The sequence below is a fragment of the Pleurodeles waltl genome, chromosome 7 (assembly GCF_031143425.1).
Source record: "Pleurodeles waltl isolate 20211129_DDA chromosome 7, aPleWal1.hap1.20221129, whole genome shotgun sequence".
Classification (NCBI taxonomy): domain Eukaryota; kingdom Metazoa; phylum Chordata; class Amphibia; order Caudata; family Salamandridae; genus Pleurodeles; species Pleurodeles waltl.
The window spans coordinates 1,137,367,928-1,137,388,806 of record NC_090446.1 but is presented as its reverse complement, the minus strand read 5'-3'; the positions used below and the strand labels follow the sequence as shown (position 1 = coordinate 1,137,388,806).

Below are 20,879 nucleotides of genomic sequence, written 5' to 3'. Positions count from 1 at the left end.
ACACAGGTACATCATCTAGTAGCCCTCAAAACCTCTCAGCATTATATCACTTTAATATTATGCATGGTAGATGCTGTCTTTAAAGTAAAGCAAAGTATTCACTGCTTTTAGACAGGTCATCTACATGCTTTAACCTAGCATGATGTCCCTGGATACCAGTATTACTCATTAAGATCTGATTTCACATAATGTAAGAACCAAATTACTTGATGTGTTTTTTTTCCGCGCGCACAGTGTTTCATGGTCTGCAAGCAAAATTTCTTGCACCAGAGGGTTAGTGCAGTTAAGGAAGTTAAGTGGTGCAGTCGCCTCCCTATTTAGTTGTTGTGTCCCTGCCTCTTTCTTCCTCATACACATTTTACTTTTTCCATCCTTAGGATCTTCAAAGAAGTTACAAAAGACAGGGGCCAAGATGATTTTCTTGGGAACATTGTTGTCCGGTTGCAGGTGAGTGAGGGCATTGACAAATGTTGCACTATAGTAGTCTTTCTATAAAGATGGGCCACTTAGAGGAGGGTGTGCAGCTTTCTTCTGATTTCCTAATGTCTCCACTTCCATCCTTCTTAAAAACCTCATCTTTCCTACATCTGGTTCAACTATGTTTCCCGGTGTACTTCCTTGAAGTTGAATAGAGATATAAGCCCCAGTTTACTATTGAAAGTTTGGTTATCCTGAGTGGAACAATAACACAGGACGATCTTTACAGTCAGACATATATGGAATGGCAGATAACTTCCTTTGTACTTGTTCAGATAATGTTTTATTTATTTTTCGGCATAGTATGAATGTTTAGATCATGATGTGGCATTAAACCATTCCTAGAACTGAGGTTGTTCCCCTGCAGATCTCATGTCTCTGGCTAATTGGTGATTTTCAGTGGTACATTGTGGATTGTCACAGTACTTTCTTCCAGTCTGCAGAAGTTATGCGTTTCGTTCGGAAAGCTTGATATAAATGATTGCCATGCTAATTAAAGTGTCAATTTATTAATATGTTGTTTTCTGCAGCTAAACACTGTAAGTAAATATGTAGGTAACAGAAGCGGTGAGGTGGGCTCTATTTATGGATGAGATAGTTAGTCTAGAGGAGAAGCATTATTTGATTTATAATAACTTTGGCCCTGTTTGATGAATCTGCATGCATGAAAATTTCCAAGGAAAATAAAGATGCATCTAAAATGTATCATATAATATGTTTTGCAGATTATTCAAAGAGGTATGTATGTTCACTAACCTATGGCAGTAATTTATCTGGTGTTTGTATAATCTCTATGAAGATAACTCATTTTAAGAATATCCTCCTATGTACCAGAATACTTTCACCCTAACTGTATCTATCAGCTCCACCAGGTGGCTACATGTGGTTTCAGCCTCAACAATACCCTCCATAAATATGGTTTGTGAAAGACTACATAAAGTAAAAAAATTTTTTTACAAGAGTGTCAAAACAAACAGTCATACAAGGACTGTAAAATGTGATAATGCCACAGACAAGCAATGTAAGGATTACTGGATTACTTTCCACATGGCATGACATAGCTATGCCCGTGCCTAGTACAAGTTGGGTATTATTGGTATTAGTATTGATACAATATTATAGAATGCTTGATTTCCCAAAGACGTCTTCGGCCTAGTGCCTACTTGTTGATACCAGTAAGAAAAAGAGGCCCGAAAACTAGATGAAGAAGATGTCAACTAGGGGGGCAGAGAACATGAACAAAGCCAGGTTTTAAGCTGTTTTCTGAACTGCAGTAGAGTGAGCTGGGCTTTGAGGTACAAAGCCAGCTTGTTCAACAGTTTAACAGTGGCAAGGATAGGATGTCTGCCACCCCATGAAGCTTTCCTGTTTATCAAAGGAACTTTTTTCTCAGATAATTTGGACCGGTATCGTGAAGAGCTTTATGCGCCAAGCAGAGCACCTTGAAGGCTACTGTTTTTTCAGCCGGTAGCCAGTGTAGCTCCTAAGTAGTTTGAGAAACCAATGTATATTTTAGGATCTTTATGAGAAGGCGGGCTGCTGCACTTTGAAGTACCTGCAATTCATTTAATTGCTTTTGTTGAATGCCCATGTATAGGGCATTACAGTAGTCGATCCTAGAAAGAACTAAAGTGGTGATTACTGTTTTTTGAAGATCAAACGAGATGAAATGGAGGATATTTTTCAGTGTTCTTAGTAGGAAAAGGCAAGAGGATATAACTAGATTAATCTTATTTTAGAAAGTGAGATTTCTATCAAAGATTATTCCCAGATTCCTCACTTCAGTGACAGAGGGTGGGAGGGGGCAGACTCTTGAGGCCACCACATTAGATTCCAGAAAGAGGTGGTGTTTCCAAAAAGAAGAACCTTTGTCTTCTCTGAGTTTAATTTGAGCCAGTTGTCTCCCATCCAGCCTACTTCCTCCTACATGCAACTGCTAAAGCATTTGGCAACCTTGCTAGGATCACAGGAGAAAGAGACTACATTTTGTGTGTAGTCAGCATATGAAACCATGGGAAAACCAAAGGATCTGTTCAGTTTGTCCAGTGGTGCTACATGAATATTGAAAAGGGTAGGATCCCTGGGGGATTCTGCAAAGGAAACTGAAAGACTCAGATCAAAAGTCACCAAATGCTGCTGATTGTTCTCTATTAGTGATAAAAGATATCAAAAGGTCTAGAGCCTTCCCGCCTATGTCTATAATTTCTAGTCATTCAATGAGCAATGAAGGCAGGTATCAAATGTAGTGGAAAGATCCAAGAGGATCAGTGCTGAGCAGTGGATTGACATGACCATTTCCTAAGCCCACTGGGTCCTTGGATCAGGGGTGTTTTACCAGGAGGTTATCAGGAGCTCATGGTCAGTGCCCATCAGGCACATCCACAGGCCATAGCATCAGCCACTACTGTAAAAAATCATGACTTGGGTACTTTCCTTCCTACCTTAAAAAAACAGATTTTAATATTTTAATAGTCATAGTGGATGTTGACATTGGTTGTAGGGCAAACACGCTTAACCACAGGCCTTGTCCTGTTTGCCCAAGGAGCAATTGAAGTAGGAACAGCATGAGATATGCCCGACAGGCACTAAGGTAATGGATGTGGCTAGCAAATGCGTGTGGGCCCTAGATACAGCTGCAGGCACTATGCAAATGGATCATGTGCACATGCCAGGACCATTTGCTGTGCTCAGTATCCATTGTTTACTGGACAGTGCCTGGTAAAAATAAGGAACCTTGACCATGCTCAGTACCCATTGTTTGCTGGGTAGTACTTGGTAAGAATACTTCGACCAACACAGGTCCAAAATAGTACTTTATCTCAGGGATCTCGATTTCTTTACAGGCTGAGTGCAGTCAAGAAAATATAAATGGGCTGGGCACCCAAAAGTTTCTATAGGAGAGGTCCCATAGAACTCACCAATCAATCAGTTGGCAGTGGGAAACTGAAATTTAGGGTTAAGGTCCAGGTGCTTCTTTATGGTGTGATATGTCTGGAACTGCAAGGTTAGCAAGATGCTGAGATGCTCAAAAGTTTCAGGTTTAGAGTCCCGAACTCTAGCTCTCAGACCCCCCGTCCTTGCATAATGGGACAAAAGGCTAAATTCCCTAGATCCTTTTTGGATATTGCTGGTAATACCTTAGCACCAAAAACTCTGTGTGTTGCCTGTTGCTGTTTATTAAAAAAAAAATCAGTAAATCACTTAACAAGATCTTCGGAGTTGTTTTTATATGCAATGGGTCGGGAAATGTGCTCCTATGCTCAGATTGGAAATTGCACCTCCCTCTTCTTCCAGGTCATGTTCCTAGCGTGGCACCAGGCCACAGCGTATTACAAGCAATAGAGAGAGTACAGCAAAAGGAGATCCCCATCCCTGTTAAACATCCCTCAGCAGGGCCAAGCAGCGGAACCAAAATAAGCCCTAGCAAAATGCTCTAACTTGTCCTCCTCGCTTTGTCTCCTTTTTCTTTTTATTCATCCTGTCTCTCTCCTTCTCTTCTTTCTCTCTTTTTACTCTCTGGTCGCATTCTTTTTCTCTTCGTCTCCCTTGTTCTCTCTCTCATGAAGTCTCCCTGTGCCTACTTCAATTAACCTCAGGGTGATGGGGAAAGTGACAGAGTCACAAGGAGCAAAGCTGTGCTTTCAAAACTGACCTCCAAGGGCTCCAGCCCACTGAGGAAATGCTGCTGGAATGAGAGTCCTCTCCATCCCTGTCCCTCAGGGAGGATCCATATAGTCTCCTTAAAGTCACAACAACGTACGATTCACATGGCCCAGAGAGCTAGCATTTATCACACTTTGATGGCACTGATAACACAAATTGTAATTCTTGCTTTATCCTCTTTTTGGGCTTTTCTGTAGGCAGTTGTACAACACAATATTAGAAATCGTACAACGTTCTTTACAGATAGGACCAAGATAGCCCCAGTCACTTTCTCTGGTTGGGTAGAACAGCACATCAGGAAAGTATAAGGTTTTAGGTACAATGAGGAGATCTGGTTTTGCAGTGGAATGGGGGAAGATTCTCAGCACACGGGTAGATGCAGCTCGAGACAGTCAAGTGTTGCATCCTTTGAGAATGAAGACAAACTGGTGCAGACCCACATACAGTCTTATATTGGCGCTAGTCACCATGCACATTGTACATACATCTCACATGCTTAGCATGCATATATCAAATACAGTAGGGAAGGCAAGGCTACCAGTTATGAGTGACTTTGCTGAAGCTACAGGGGCGAGACTGTGTGCTCTAGCCCCTCCAGAAGAACAGGTAGGAAGTCTTGCCCCTCTTTGACACCAGTCTTCTCCCACTGACTGCCAATAAGAGAGGACATTAGCCACATCAATATGGGCCAGGTACCATTTGGGTGTACCTGGGTTCTGCTGTTGAATGTCTAGCAATAAATAGCACAGAGCACCTACGAGGCACTGACAGATTGTCTAGTCCACAGTGTAAAACATAAGGAACCCAAGAAAAACTAACAAGCCAATATTATGCCACTTTTTCAAGCCATGCTAGTACATCTGCTCCTATAGTGTAAACACAAAAGATATTCTATGATGCTTTTAACTTGTTCATAGCAGGCACTGCTGTAGATAATATGCTCTGCATACTCCTGCCATCTAGTGTTGGCCACAGATGTTTGCGAGTTGATTTTTTTTCCCAAAGACGTCTTCTGTCTTGAGATATCTCATGACTCTTCTCTAATCCCCTAGTGCACCAGGACAAAGACTCCATCTCAGATGTAATTTATCCACCATTGGGTTTGCATGTACCAGCTCATCTCAGGGACTGTCAACAAGTTCTGTGTTCCTTCGTTTCCAGTCACTGAATATCCTAATCCATAGTCAAGAGAATCAGCAGTAACCTTGTCACTTTTGTTTGTTTATAAAATACAGCTGTAATAACTACAGACGACTCAAGAGTTCAGCTGGAAAGATGTTTATTCTTCAACTCCTCACAATCCACTCACAGAAACCCACTTCAACATTCTACCCTAAGCTCCCGGTGATTCCAAGTGTCTCAACATTCTAGGGAGAACGGAATGTGCCGTATTATTACTTGTGGTTCATATTTAAGTATAATATGACGGCTAACTGTGTTGCTACGTTAACTGATCTTTTGTGAAATATATATATACATATTTACATTGTCAGACAGTGTCTTATTAAATCACATTGAGACTCCACCAAGCTACTTGCTACATTCTGATCCAAAGGAACTGAGGAGAGTTGCTATGAGGGCCAAAGACTATCCGCAATACTAGCTAAACACCACCCCTGTCGGGCCCTATGACTAGGCCTGAAAAACACCGACCTGGCCCTGAGTCTCCAACCAGCCACCTTGAGAGTCAAAATTTGCTCCAACGTCGAGTCTGAAGCCTGCTTCGAAGTTTGCTCCAAAAAAAGATTTCTGCTGGAGTAGGAGTCCAGTGAGGTCACCCGTGTCATTGAGCTCTCAGAGATGTAAGACAGCCCAAGATATGCATTCACCCCTCAATGGAGAAGATCCTTGCTCAGCCACATCCTCAATTGGAGCCGCACAGACCGCAGGCAACACCTTGGAAGAAAAAGAAGTTTACTTAAGAGGAACAAATCTAAGTCAAATTAAAATTCTAACCTGTTCCTAAGAAGAGTAAGGTCAAGACTACCTTTGTACAACACAACCCGTATACCACCACTGCCGTCACCAAAGGAGTGTGCTCACTCTTACCATTCCAGTCAAAGACCAAGAAAGTTCTTATGACCTTCAGGACCCTTATTTTGATCCTGCTCAACCTGGGGAGTGGTATCAGAGAGGATCCTAACATTGACCCACAAGAGGACAACTACCCTGGAGTCTTATCCAGTCAGGGCATCATCTCCAGATGAAACCATGGTGCAATACAACAAGCAGTTGACCACCTTGAAGTAGAGCTGTGTGTGGTGGAAGAAGAGAATAATTTTGACTGTGAGGCACTTTTGAACACCGAAAGATCAGTCTAGTACCTACACTTGCTGAAAAGCATAACCAAGTGTACCACTGGGAATTTCAGGATACCAGTGAAGGTCTGGGTGATCATACAGAAGGTTGAGAAAAAATACAGACCTTCAGATGACTCTTTACATCAATGAATATGTACCACTGGACTCCTTAGTCATTCTTACAGCATTTAGGTTAGCTTGTACCTCAGTTACTGGGGATGCCCCTCTTCCTGACAAGCAGGAAACAAAATTGAGGTGGCTGGTAAGTGTGTCGCCGTGGGGGTGGCTAGTTGTGGTTTTTAACTTGAAGGACAGCAGCAAATTATAAACATGAACATCTCTTTGGAACGCTGGTGTAGAGAATGTTATAAAAAATCGAAAAAAGATACTGAAACTGCCAAAACCATGAAGGCCTGCCGAATTCAAAAGCAGCAGACGTGGGGAGAGGTCTAGGCTGCTATTACAACTCAGCATCTGGTATAATAACAACTGCAGTCTTTTTGGGAAGCTCACACTTTCTAGTCCTACGAGTGACGTGGTGACCATTTCATTGACAGAGGCAAATATACAAGTGGCTCTGCCAGGGGTGCCTATACCTCCATACAGTGACTGCCCTCAATCTTCTCCGATCACATAATTCCTGTCAGGGGAAGAATAAGGTTATTCCTCCCACAATGGGAGGAAATAACTTTGGACAAGTCGGCCCTCTCTGTGGTTCAGCATGGATACTGCCTGCAGCTCCATACCCCTCTACCAAACATACCACTTCCACACCATGCAATGAATCAGAACACCTATGACTTCTGAGAAAAGCACAACAACTTTTCAGCAAAGGAGTTATTGAACCAGTGCCCCTCACCTGCGAGGCCAAGGAGTGTGCTCCTTATACCTACTCATTCCCGTAAAGGGTGGTACCCTGAGGCCTATGTTTGAACTCAGGCCACTACATTTCTACATCCTATTGGAGCACTTCAAAATTATCACTTTTTAGGACATCATCCTGCTGTTCCGCAAAGAAGACCGTATAGCAGCCCTAGGCCTCAAGTTTGTCTTCTTCCCAAGGCCATACATCCGGCACATCACTGCCACATGCACTTTATGTTCAGTGAAATGGCATATGTGTCTTTGCATACCTAGAAGTCTGGCTGATAAAAAGCAGCAGCTGACAACAGCTCTTAGCACAGGCAGCATTGTTTTAGTACACAGGCAAGCGTTCACAATTGATGTGGTAAAGTTCCATCTTGAATCAAAACAAATCCAACCCTTTCTGGGTGTTCTATTAAACTCTGTCACAGGAAAGGCCTACCCAATCTAAGAGAAGGTGATTGCATCCCAAAAACTGCTACCTCTTTTTTAGACACCAGTACAGTGATGAGATGGTTGGGAATTATGGCTTCAGGTTTAGCAGTATTGCCACATGCAACACTGCATGTGTCCACTGCAGTAGTGTCTATTTAGTCAATTGTCACAAGCAGAGAGTCATTGGGAAGATCTAGATCTAGTGTTGGTAAAGCCCAGAATTCAGCATATTTTCCAGTAGTGAGATGATCAGACATTAGTGGGCAATCCGTCTCTTCACCATTAATCATAGATGACAGTTACCACAAGTGCCTAACTCATAGGGCGGGGAACACATCTCAACCACATGAATATGACTGCTCAGGACTCAAGAACAACAGGGATATTACATCAGTTACCTGGAGCCGACAGCTGATTAATTGGCGCTAAATTTTACTCTTAAAAACAGTTCTTGTAAAGATGGACAACATGACTGCCAAGTACTGCATCCAGAAACAGGGGTGGGGGCTTGGGCTTCTGGCTCGTTCTCCTTACCTGTCAATGCTTTCCCAAAAGATATGGCACTGTGCCATTTGCATAATGCATCAACAAGTCCACAAGTGGGAAATGAATCCTCAGGTACTTCAGAGGAACTTCCAGAAATGGGACACACCCAAATTCGACACAGTAGAAAATGAAAAATGTATAAACTTTGCCTCCAGGTACCCTCACCCACAGTCCAGGGGAGTTCGCTAGGGATCCCTGCTCACTCATTTCCTCTGAATAGTGAGGAAGGTGAGGCAAACATCCATGGCTCTCTCTGGTTGCATCAAATGGGTGAGACAGGCAAGCAATTCAGTGCTACTAGAAATGTCTGTTCATCGCTTGAAATGTTACTCATCAAACTAGACCTTCTGACTCTATATTGGGGTCAGCACAGCTCAGACCTCAAGGAAAGGAACTTAGCAAATTGGTACCAAAGGTCTTAGAGTTTGGTAATCTGGAACTTCCTCAGGAGTGTATGCAAAGCCTGCGTGAGACACAAAAGCCCAACACACAGGCTTACTAATGTAATCCATCCGTAACACTAGGCGGTTGTTTGTGAAGACTCTCTTGGGAAATGGGAAATCTCTTTTAAACTGTAGTATTGTGAGATGATAATGAAAAACATATAAACATTATATTCTAAGGAAAACATACCCTGAATGTTGTTTCTAAGGCAAATTCCAATAGCTGTGACCTCTTTACTGAACATACCAATAGCAGAAATCTGTAAAGCTGCTACATAGTTAACTTCACACACATTTACTAGGCCCCATTGTGTGGACATTCAAGCCTGGCAAGAGGCTTGGGTTGGCCAAACAGTGTTGAAAACTTTGTTCCAAACATCTGCATCATCTGCTCACTAGCCACAGCTTGATAGAGTAGCACATGATACAAATAGAAAATGTTCCTCACTCTGTAGTCTGTAGCTTGTAGTATTCTGCATTCATATGTGCCCTCCACATATGATCTTCTGCTTCACTGCACTCCACTCTACATTACTTGCCGTCTGGGGAGAAACAATCTGAGGTGGAGCCTTTTCCCTGGTGCATTGGGTGATTAGGAAGGAATCACAAAACATCTTGAGACCAAAGGCGTTAAAGACTTTAAAGAAATACAACTTGCAAACATCTGCTGCCAGTATCTTATGGCAGCAATATGAAAAGAAAGTTAAAATCTTCAGTACTACATGCTAAACATTGATGGTAAGAGTGAGTAATGTTTTCCTTCCCCGATTTGGCACATTTTCTTAGATCTTTTTAGAAACAAAATCGAAAGTCCTATGTAGATTGGTAAAGGGATACTATCTTTAGGGAATGGTGGGGGGTGGGGCTCCAAATGTTCCCTTTTTATTTCCCAGCTGGAGTTTCCTTTTGCCAAGGTAACAGAGAAAATGCTCACGGAACAACATCAGACTTCAAATGGAGACAGAGGCCACTGTCCTCTGTGCTTTCCTTAAATCAAGAAATTGCTTTTAGACTTACAGGATGAGTTATTTAATAAAGTTAGTAGGTCCTCAAAGACTTTATTTGACCTTATTTTCTTAAATTAGAAGTAAAATATATGTTATAGGTATTGTTTTTTAATTAGTCAAACCTATTGCAAGTTAATTTTCATCGTATGATACAGTAGTGTTGGAGCAGAGTCATTCAGATGGAGAGATGAAGACTGAGATATGCAAGCCCAGATCTATGATTTTGGGTCTGGAACAGGCTATGAAGAAGCCTGGCTGAGCCATGAAGATGCATGGAGAAGCAGGAAAAAATCAACAAATGATTTTGGAAGATAGGCTGTTTAAAAATCTGTCATATGGACATATTTAAGAACCAAAAGTTACATTTCTTTACCAACAACCCCTCCAGATGTCTATCTCAGGTTCACTGAGGTACACAAGCTCTTTTACCTGCTTGTGTTGGGTGTGGGTGTGTGTGTGTATAAATATATATAAATGTTCGATGTCATGTGTAGCTGCAGATACACATGCTGTGCATTATCCTGCCATCTAGTGTTGGGCTCGGAGTGTTACAAGTTGTTTTTCTTCGAAGAAGTCTTTTCGAGTCACGAGACCGAGGGACTCCTCCCTTTCGGCTCCATTGCGCATGGTCGTCGACTCCATTTTAGATTGTTTTTTATCCGCCATCTGGTTCGGACTTGTTCCTCTTCACTCCGTGTTTCGGTTCGGAAAAGTTAGTTAACAGTCGGAAAATTTGACGGTATTGTTTGCGCTCGGTATCGGGTTAGTGATAGCACATCGACACCGAAGAAAAGAAGAGCTTCGGCAGCCCTTCGGGGCTTCCACTCCTCGGCGGGGCCTGGTCGGCCCGACCGCGTGCGTCTTCAAGGCTCATGGAACGGACCCCATTCCACTTCTGCCCCAAATGCCACGCTAAGTATCCTTATACAGACCAACATTTGGTCTGTAATTTGTGTTTGTCCCCCGAACACAAAGAGGATACGTGCGAGGCCTGTTGGGCATTTCGGTCAAAGAAGACGCTGCGGGACCGGAGAGCTCGAAGACTTCAAATGGCGTCGACACCGGCCGGACACCCCGACGTCGAAGAAGAGGAGACATTCTCCATTCCAGATTCGGACTCGGACGAGCCCGAGAGTGAGCAGCCGACGAGGCAACAAACTGTGAGTAAACCAGCCCCGGCAAAAACTCACTCGAAAATCATGAAGGCCCAGGGGACGCCACCGCCGACAGGCCATGGCTTTACACGAAAGCATGGTGACCAAGCATCGGCACCGAAAAAAGCCTCACAGCAGCCAAAGACTTCCGACTCCAGTCGAGATACCGGCTCCGACCAGGTCTGGCACTGATTACAATTACAAGGCCACAGGTTTGAACAAGAACTGGGGACTGGAGAGCCAGACCATACCCAGAGGAGGCTCCATATACAGAAAGACACAGGGAAAATAAGTACACTTCCCCCAATTAAGATGAAGCGGAAGCTCGCATTCCATGAGGCGGAAATGCAGCCAAAAGCAAAAGTGGCTAAAGAAAAAACACCACCACAGTTTTCTCCACAGCCATCGCCACCGCCCTCACCACATCTGTCCCCAATAGCAACACCCCCAATGGTGCAGTCACCAACGCACACAGGGATGAGCCAAGATGACCCAGATGCATGGGATCTGTACGATGCACCAGTCTCTGATAATAGTCCGGATTGCTATCCGGCAAGGCCATCACCACCAGAAGACAGTACTGCTTACATGCAGGTGGTTTCCAGGGCAGCTACGTTTCATAACGTAGCATTGCATTCAGAACCTATAGAAGATGACTTCTTGTTCAATACCCTGTCATCAACACACAACCAATACCAAAGTTTGCCAATGTTACCAGGCATGTTAAAACACGCCAAACAGGTGTTTCAAGACCCAGTCAAGAGCAGAGCCATCACACCTAGGGTGGAAAAGAAATATAAATCTCCCCCAACGGACCATGTGTACATTACGCAATAGCTGACTCCTGATTCAGTGGTAGTGGGAGCAGCCCGGAAAAGGGCAAACTCACAAACTTCTGGGGACGCACCACAACCCGACAAAGAAAGTCAGAAATTCGATGCTGCAGGCAAAAGGGTGGCAGCACAGGCAGCCAATCAATGGCGAATTGCCAATTTGCAGGCTCTATTGGCAAGATACGACAGGGCACATTGGGACGAAATGCAACATTTCATTGAACACCTTCCCAAAGAGTTCCAGAAGCGTGCCTAACAGGTTGTAGAGGAGGGCCAAACCATCTCCAACAATCAAATAAGGTCGGCTATGGACTCAGCAGACACGGTGGCCAGAACAGTAAACATGGCGGTCACCATTCGGAGACACGCGTGGCTACGTACCTCCTGATTTAAGCCAGAGATCCAGCAGGCTGTGCTGAATATGCCTTTCAACGGACAACAATTGTTTGGGCCGGAGGTGGATACAGCAATAGACAAACTAAAGAAAGACACTGACACGGCCAAAGCCATGGGCGCGCTCTACTCCTCACAGAGCAGAGGCACTTTTAGGAAGCCACACTTTAGAGGGGGGTTTCGGGCCCAAACCACAGAGCCTTCTACCTCACAGGCCAGACCCACATACCAGGGCCAATACCAAAGAGGAGGCTTTCGGGGACAATATAGGGGTGGACAGTTCCCTAAAACAAGAGGGAAATTCCAAAGCCCAAAAACCCCACAAACTAAACAGTGACTCCAACGTCATAAACCCCCAACACACAACACCAGTGGGGGGGAGACTCACAGATTATTACCAAAATTGGAAACACATAACTACGGACTCGTGGGTCCTCGCCATTATCCAACATGGTTATTGCATAGAATTCCTACAAATACCACCAAATGTGCCTCCCAAGAGCACACAACATGTCCAAACAGCACTTAGATCTGTTACAACTAGAAGTCCAAGCGTTGTTACAAAAAGAAGCAATAGAACTAGTTCCCAACCATCAAAAAGGAACAGGTGTTTACTCCCTGTATTTCCTAATTCCAAAAAAGGACAAACACTGAGACTCATATTAGACCTCAGAACACAAAATCTTTACATCAAATCAGATCACTTTCACATGGTGACACTTCAAGACGTGATTCCCTTGCTCAAACAACAGGACTACATGTCAACATTAGATCTCAAGGATGCTTACTTCCACATACCCATACATCCTTCCCACAGGAAATACTTAAGGTTTGTAATCCAAGGCGTGCATTACCAATTCAAAGTGTTACAGTTCGGGATAACAACAGCACCAAGAGTATTCACAAAATGCCTTGCAGTAGTAGCTGTTCATATCAGGAGGCAGCACATGCACGTATTCCCTTACTTAGAGGATTGGTTAATAAAAACCAGCACTCAACAACAGTGTCTTCAACACACAAAATACGTCATAGAAACCCTTCACAAGCTAGGGTTCTCTATAAACTACCAAAAATCACATCAACAACTGTGTCAAATACAACAATACTTAGAAGCATCAATCAATACACAAAAAGGGATTGCCACTCCAAGTCCACAAAGGGTACAAGCATTCCAAAATGTAATACTAAACATGCACCCAAACCAACACTATCAAGTGAGGTTTGTGATGAAACATCTAGGCATGATGTCTTCATGCATAGCCATTGTCCCAAACGCAAGACTACACATGCGGCCCTTACAACAGTGCCTAGCAACACAATGGACACAAGCACAGGGTCAACTTCAAGATCTAGTGTTGATAGACCGCCAACCACACTCCTCGCTTCAATGGTGGAATCCTATAAATTTAAACCAAGGGCGGCCATTCCAAGACCCTGTGCCTCAATACGTGATCACAACAGATGCTTCCATGGTAGGGTGGGGAGCACACCTCAACCAGCACAGCATACAGGGACAATGGGACGCTCAACAAAGCCAACTTCATATAAATCATCTGGAACTGCTAGCAGTATTTCTAGCATTGAAAGCATTTCAACCGTAAATAGCCCACAAATACATTCTTGTCAAAACAGACAACATGACAACAATGTATTACCTAAACAAACAGGGAGGTACACACATCACAGCTGTGTCTTTTAGCACAAAAGATTTGGCATTGGGTGATTCACAATCACATTCGCCTAATAGCACAGTACATCCCAGGAATTCAAAACCAGTTAGCCGACAATCTCAGTCGAGATCACCAACAAACCCACGAATGGTCAATTCATCCTCAGATACTACAAACGTACTTTCAAAGCTAGGAAACACCACGAATAGACCTATTCACAACAAAAGAAAACACAAAATGCCAAAACTTTGCGTCCAGGTATCCACACCCTCACTCCAAGGGCAATGCGTTATGGATGAGTTGGTCAGGGATATTTGCTTACGCTTTTCCCCCTCTCCCACTCCTTCCATATCTAGTAAACAAATTGAGTCAAAACAAACTCAAACTAATACTAATAGCACCAACTTGGGCTTTCCAACCATGGTACACAACACTACTAGATCAGTCAGTAGTACCTCATATCAAACTACCAAACAGACCAGATCTGTTAACTCAACACAAACAACAGATCAGACACCCGAATCCAGCATCGCTCAATCTAGCAATCTGGCTCCTGAAATCTTAGAATTTGGACATTTAGACCTTACACAAGAATGTATGGAGGTCATTAAACAAGCAAGAAAACCTACTACAAGACATTGTTACGCAAATAAATGGAAAAGATTTGTTTATTACTGCCATAATAATCAAATTCAACCACTACATGCGTCCGCAAAAAACATTGTAAGCTACTTATTACACTTACAAAAATCAAATCTAGCTTTTTCGTCCATTAAAATACATCTCACAGCAATATCTGCCTATCTGCAGATTACACATTAAACATCACTCTTTAGAATCCCAGTCATCAAAGCATTTTTGGAGGGTCTAAAGAGAATCATACCCCCAAGAACACCACCAGTTCCCTCATGGAACCTCAATATTGTATTAACACGACCCATGAGTCCACCATTTGAACCCATGCACTCTTGTGAAATGCAATACTTAACCTGGAAAGTAGCCTTCCTAATAGCTATCACATCTCTTAGAAGAGTAAGTGAAATACAAGCATTTACTATACAAGAACCCTTTATACAAATACACAAACAAAGTGGTTCTATGCACAAATCCCACATTTTTACCAAAAGTTATATCACTGTTCCACCTAAACCAAACAGTGGAACTCCCAGTCTTTTTTCCACAACCAGACTCAGTAGCCGAAAGAGCCTTACATACATTAGACATCAAAAGAGCACTAATGTATTACATTGATAGAACAAAACAATTTCGCAAGACAAAACAATTGTTTGTAGCCTTCCAAAAACCTCATGCAGGAAATCCAATATCCAAACAAGGCATTGCCAGATGGATAGTGAAATGTATTTAAACCTGCTATGTTAAAGCAAAGAGAGACCTGCCTATTACCCCAAAGGCACACTCCACTAGAAAGAAAGGCGCTACAATGGCCTTTCAAGGAAATATACCTATGACAGAAATCTGTAAGGCAGCCACATGGTCTACGCCTCATACATTCACAAAACACTACTGTGTAGATGTGTTAACAACACAACAAGCCACAGTAGGACAGGCAGTATTACGAACATTATTTCAAACAACTTCGACTCCTACAGGCTAAGCCACCGCTTTTGGGGAGTAACTGCTTACTAGTCTATGCACAGCATGTGTATCTGCAGCTACACATGCCATTGAACGGAAAATGTCACTTACCCAGTGTACATCTGTTCGTGGCATGAGACGCTGCTGATTCACATGCGCCCTCCTGCCTTTCCGGGAGCCTGTAGCCGTTTAAGTTGATGAAAACTGTACATTATATGTTGATGAAACTTGTACATTTGTAAATTTGTAAATATATATCACTTTTAATCACATTATGTACATACATACTTACTCCATTGCATGGGCACCTTTACTATGTACACAACTCCTACCTCACCCTCTGCGGGAAAAACTATCTAAGATGGAGTCGACGCCCATGCGCAATGGAGCCGAAAGGGAGGAGTCCCTCGGTCTCGTGACTCGAAAAGACTTCTTCGAAGAAAAACAACTTGTAACACTCCGAGCCCAACACTAGATGGCAGGATAATGCACAGCATGTGAATCTGCAGCGTCTCATGCCACGAACAGATGTACACTGGGTAAGTGACATTTTCCATATATATATATATATATATATATATATATATCTTATTGTCCATAAATGACAAAGTGCACTAGAAGGCAGAGAGGCATCACATTTATATTTCTGAACCATATTGGAACATGGCATTGCACTGTTGAGTCAAGCTGTTGAAAGCTTCAACTGAGCAATGCGTGTGATATTACACTGCCTGCTGCCACCCATATTTTCTACAGCCGATCGAGGTAAGCAGTCATTTATTTTTAATGTATCGGAAGGGGGTTGAAGGGTTACAAAGCGCTACACACCCAAAATTACTGCCACAGAGTGCTTGTCTGTAGTTAGGATGGGCATATTTAGTCCTATAGTCAATCAATCAATCAGTTTTTGTAAAGCGGGGCTACTCACCTGTGATGATCTCAAGGCGCTGGGGGGGGAGTCTCATTCGAAGAGCCACGTCTTGAGGTTCTTCCTGAAAATGGTGAGTGATGGGCTTGTCTGAGGTATAGGGGCAGGTTGTTCCGGCTCTTTGATGCGATGTAGGTGAAGGATCGTCCACCAGCAGTGGTTTTTCGAATGTGAGGGATAGTGACCAGAACCAATTGACCAGAGGGATCTGGCAGGGGGTGTGGAAGGAGATGTGGTAGTTCAGGTAGCCTGGTCCGACATTGTGTATGGCTTTGTACATGTGGGTGAGTAGCTTGAAGGTGATTTGTTTTTTTATCTGGAGCCAGTGGTGGGTCATCAGGTGCTGGGATATATGTTCTTGGTGTGGGAGGTTAAGGACAAGTCTGGCAGCGGGGTTCTAAATGACTTGCAGCTTTTTGATGTTTCTCGTCATGGTGCCTGCATAGAGAGTGCTGCCGTAGTCAAGCTTGTTTGTGACTAAGGCGTGGGTGACTGTCCTGCGTTAGTCTGCTGGTATCCATTAAAAAAAATCCTGGAGTTTGCAGAGGGTGTGCCAGCAGGAGGAGGTGACTGATTTTACCTGTCAGGTCATAGATAGGGAGGAGTCGAGGATGATTCCTAGGTAACTGAGAGATGTGGGCCACCAGGAGTCGTCCCATGCTGAGGTGGCGTTTCTGAAAATTATGAGCTCTTTCTTGTCAGAGTTGAGCTTGAGGCAGCTTTCGCTCCTCCAGGTGGCAATGGCTTCCATTCTGAGTGGATGGTCCATTTGGTCGTGTCCGGGTCCTTGGTGAGTTCAAAGATGTGTTGTGTGTCATCGGTGTATGACATAATGTTCATTTCATGGTTTCTGATGATGGCTGCGAGTGGGGTCATGTATATGTTGAAAAGAGTTGGACTCAGAGAGGATCCTTGGGGATCTCCGCAGCTGACTCATGTGGATTTAGATGCGTGGGGAGGGAGCCTGACCCCCTGCGTCCTTCCGGAGAGAAAAGAGTGGATCCATTTCAGGGCTGTTCCAAGGATTTCTTGGTGACCCAGCTGGCTTTCTTTGGCATATCCTTGGCCGATGTCAGATGAAGGGGAGGCTAGAGTGTTAGCGCATTCGGTGATCTATGTGTTGAGATTGTGTGCTGCGGTGTTGGTGTCACCGAAGGGAGGCAGGAGGGATTTGGTGAGAAATGTGGTGAGTTGCTGATTGGTTATTTTGTTCCATTTCCTACGGGGGTTCCTGAGGGCACGGATTCGGCTACTGGATGCGGTGATGGTGAAGTGTAGGCAGCGGTGGTCGATCCAATCTGGGGTGGAGATGGAGTCTATTGTGTGTCCTGCGATGTGTGTGGGCGTGGTGATCAGCTGTCTGAGGCCAAGGGTGGCGAGGTTGTCGAGTAGAGCAGTTGTGTTTGGATGGAAATTCAGGTCATCAAGGAGGAGGCAATCTTCAGACGCCAGGGTCCAGGGGGTGGCAATGTCTCCAATGTCATTGATGAATGCTGGGTGGGGGCCGGGTGGTCTGTAGACCAAGGTGCCGTGGTTGGAGGAGTTGTGATCAGTGTGGACCAGGAAGTGAAGGTGTTCCATGGTGGTGCATTGTTCTTCTGAGTTGGTCTTGACACGCAGTGAGGACTTGTGTACGATGGTGCGTTCTCCGCCCGGGCAGGAGGGCCGGTCCCTCCTTAGGCTGCTGTATCCGTCTGGGATGGCAATGGCGATGTCCGGTCCCCAGGTAGTTGGTCTCGGTCTCGGTAAGGAAGGTGATGTCGGGTCATTCTTGTGGAGGGAGCAGTTGTAGAGGAGAAGGCAGTTGATGGGGTTGTGGTGGGTGTTGGTATTTCCTGGTGTGGGGAGTACCTTCTGCTTGTTGTGGCTAACATTGAAGTTGCAGTTCCTGCACACAAAAAAGGTCAGTGGGTGTCCTTGGGGGATGTGATGCAGCAGTCGCTGAGGCGTCCAGTGTTGAGGCGGTGGAGGGTCACGGCGTCGTAATTGATGCTGGCCAGGGGATGGCTTGTTGGGGATCCAGGGTGTGGACGGGCTTGCCTGTGGTGTGCTTTCAGCTCCGCAGCCATTAAGAAGGGGATGGGGCGAGGGTGCGGGAGTCCGGTCAGCTGGGAGGCAGGAGGGCGGGAAAGACACTTCGTGAGGGGATAGGGGGTAGGGCCGCAGGGCTAAGAGCAGAGCGGGAGGGAGAGGGTCAAGGTAAGGACAGAAAAAAAGAAAAGAGGTGGAAGAAGTCTAAAGTAAAAACGATTGAAAGAAAAGGCAGAAGTATAGAAGCATGAGTAAATTAGAGATAGAGATACTTGTCGATGGCCACTAGACCACCAGGAATGAGGCGCAGGCAGGAGCCTGCGGGTGGAGGAGGGCCTCGAATTGAGAGTCAGGCAGGCTCTCAGTCCGTTCCCAATGCGAGGCAGAGGCAGCAGCAGCCAGAGGAGCTGGGGAGGGCAGCAGATGCAGACCAGGAGGTCCGTGTAGATGCCCTCTCACTGTGATGTGGCCGCCCTTAAGAAGGGGAGGGTGTCGGGGTTCCGGACACCTGGGAGGTGGGAGGGCGGGAAAATTGCTTTGAGGGGGCTGGGCAGGAGCGGTGCAGAAGGGAGAGGGTCAAGTAAAGGACAGAAAAAGAGAAAAGAGATGCAAGAAGCCAAAAGTAAAAATGGGTGAAAGAAAAAGCAGAAGTATAGAAGCAGGAGTAAAGGAGAGATAGAGAAGAGATACTTACTTGTTGATGGCCACTAGACCACCAGGGATGAGGCGAAGCAGGAGCCTGCGGGTGGAGGAGAGCCTCGAACTGAGAGTCAGACAGGCTCTCAGTTCATTCCCAGGCGAGGCAGCAGCATCCAGAGGAGCTGGGGAGGGCAGCAGATGCAGGACATCATTGATATAAAAAAAAAAAGTAAAAAAAAAATCCTCCTTTCAACCTTTGCCCATCCCTCCTCCTCCTCTGACGTATCCGTATCCCTAACCTTTCGAACTACTGTGAATCACCAAACATTCTTCTCAAACCTTCCCCAAATTTTCGCAGCAAATTCTTAATTTATTTAGGGAACCCTTTTTCTTAGGGTTAGTTCTCTATGGGGTTATTTTGGAAGTATGAAAGGCAAATGGAGATTATTAATGCAGCTAGGCAATGTGATTTAGAGTTATGGTGTAGATAGGTTTCAGCCTCGAAGAAATTTGGTGTGCCCTAATAATTGTTATATTTTAATGCATGTTGGGCTAACAGAAGTCTTAAAACACAATAGGATTTAAACACAGGTTTCATGGGAATACTTAAAAAACAAGACAAGGTGCATGTAAAGTATCTGGGGAAGTAGCAGTGATCATACCATTGTAGGATTTAGGAAATTCACAAGAAAATTATTTAAAAATGCTTAGTCTATGAAAGTGAGGATGGGCTGGAATGGATTGTCACAAGCCGGACAACCGTACAATTGAAGTATTCCTTGACATGGGATTGACTCTTATTCTACCTTAACAGTCTTTCAGACTGACTAACTGTTGTGAAAAGTTGCCATTAATCATCATTCAGTAGTGTTCACTGAGCAGCGAAAGCGCTGCTTCAACCTAATGAGCAACTAATGAGAGCCTGCAATAAGTTACAACCCATGGTGAACATGTACTTTCACTTCTTAGTACTTGACACTGCATGAGAGGCCTGCTCCATGCCTCAGTTATAGCCGCAGCCTGCAAGTCACTGTAGCTGCAGCGACTGGTCCACGCAGCCAGCTCTGAAGGCCTGGTTTGGCTTATAACGATACTCGCTTTGGTACGGCCCCTTGAATGTCTAGACCCTGAGTAACTGAGTTGCCTGCATCCCCGTTTTGACTTCCCTTTCACACAGACAATATGCATAGCCCTTTACACGTTTGTACTCTAAAATAACTTTGGCTGATAAGTTAGAGCAGTCTACGGCATCTTCATGCACAATGGACCACATAGCAAATATATCACTGACTGCTCACCCAGCCCAGCCAACCGTTCAGATGTAAATTATGGAAAGGAAATCATACATGCAATGATATGTTTTTAACAAAACAAGTCGAAGAAGTGTTGTCTAAGCAATGTATTGATTACCAAATTATTAAATTCCTTATGAGCTCTTGGAAAATAAACACATTCAGAATAGGTGAGAGCCTGCTTACAACCACCAGGTTCTCAATGGCTCCAGGCCTGCAGACGGTCTAGAACCTCAAACGGACACAGTTGTTGGCAAAGTAATTTCATTGCCACTTGGATCAGTAAAGAGGTCAAGCACCTTAAATAAACTTGATTCAACCCTAACCGCTGATAGAGAGGGAAAGGACGTTTTATGAGGCCTGTAAAGAACTTGATGGGTAAACTATAATTCACAAACATCATTGGACTTCATTAGCCACCAGTAACCATATCACTGAGCATCCCGATAACCTAAGCCTAAAAGAATTGGACTTGGCACCCTGAAAACAGATATCTGTAGAATTGTGGGGGACCTACTGGGCTTATTGTGCATGGTTAACTTTTTTGGGTCAAAGGCTTTTTGAACTTTTGCTGGAAACTCAGCTGCAAGCTCAAACCCACTAAGTTG

The 20,879-nt window shown here is 44.3% G+C and overlaps 1 protein-coding gene across 5 annotated transcripts in view; it reads left to right on the top strand.

Annotated features, from left to right (window-relative positions):
- Positions 1 to 20,879, top strand: part of UNC13D (unc-13 homolog D) — an 876,342-nt gene that overhangs the window by 372,351 nt on the left and 483,112 nt on the right. For all 5 annotated transcript variants that reach the window (XM_069200183.1, XM_069200186.1, XM_069200185.1 and 2 more), the window contains exon 10: positions 378 to 447. In XM_069200183.1, the coding sequence (XP_069056284.1) occupies positions 378 to 447 (70 nt within the window). The remainder of the gene's footprint in view (positions 1 to 377; positions 448 to 20,879) is intronic.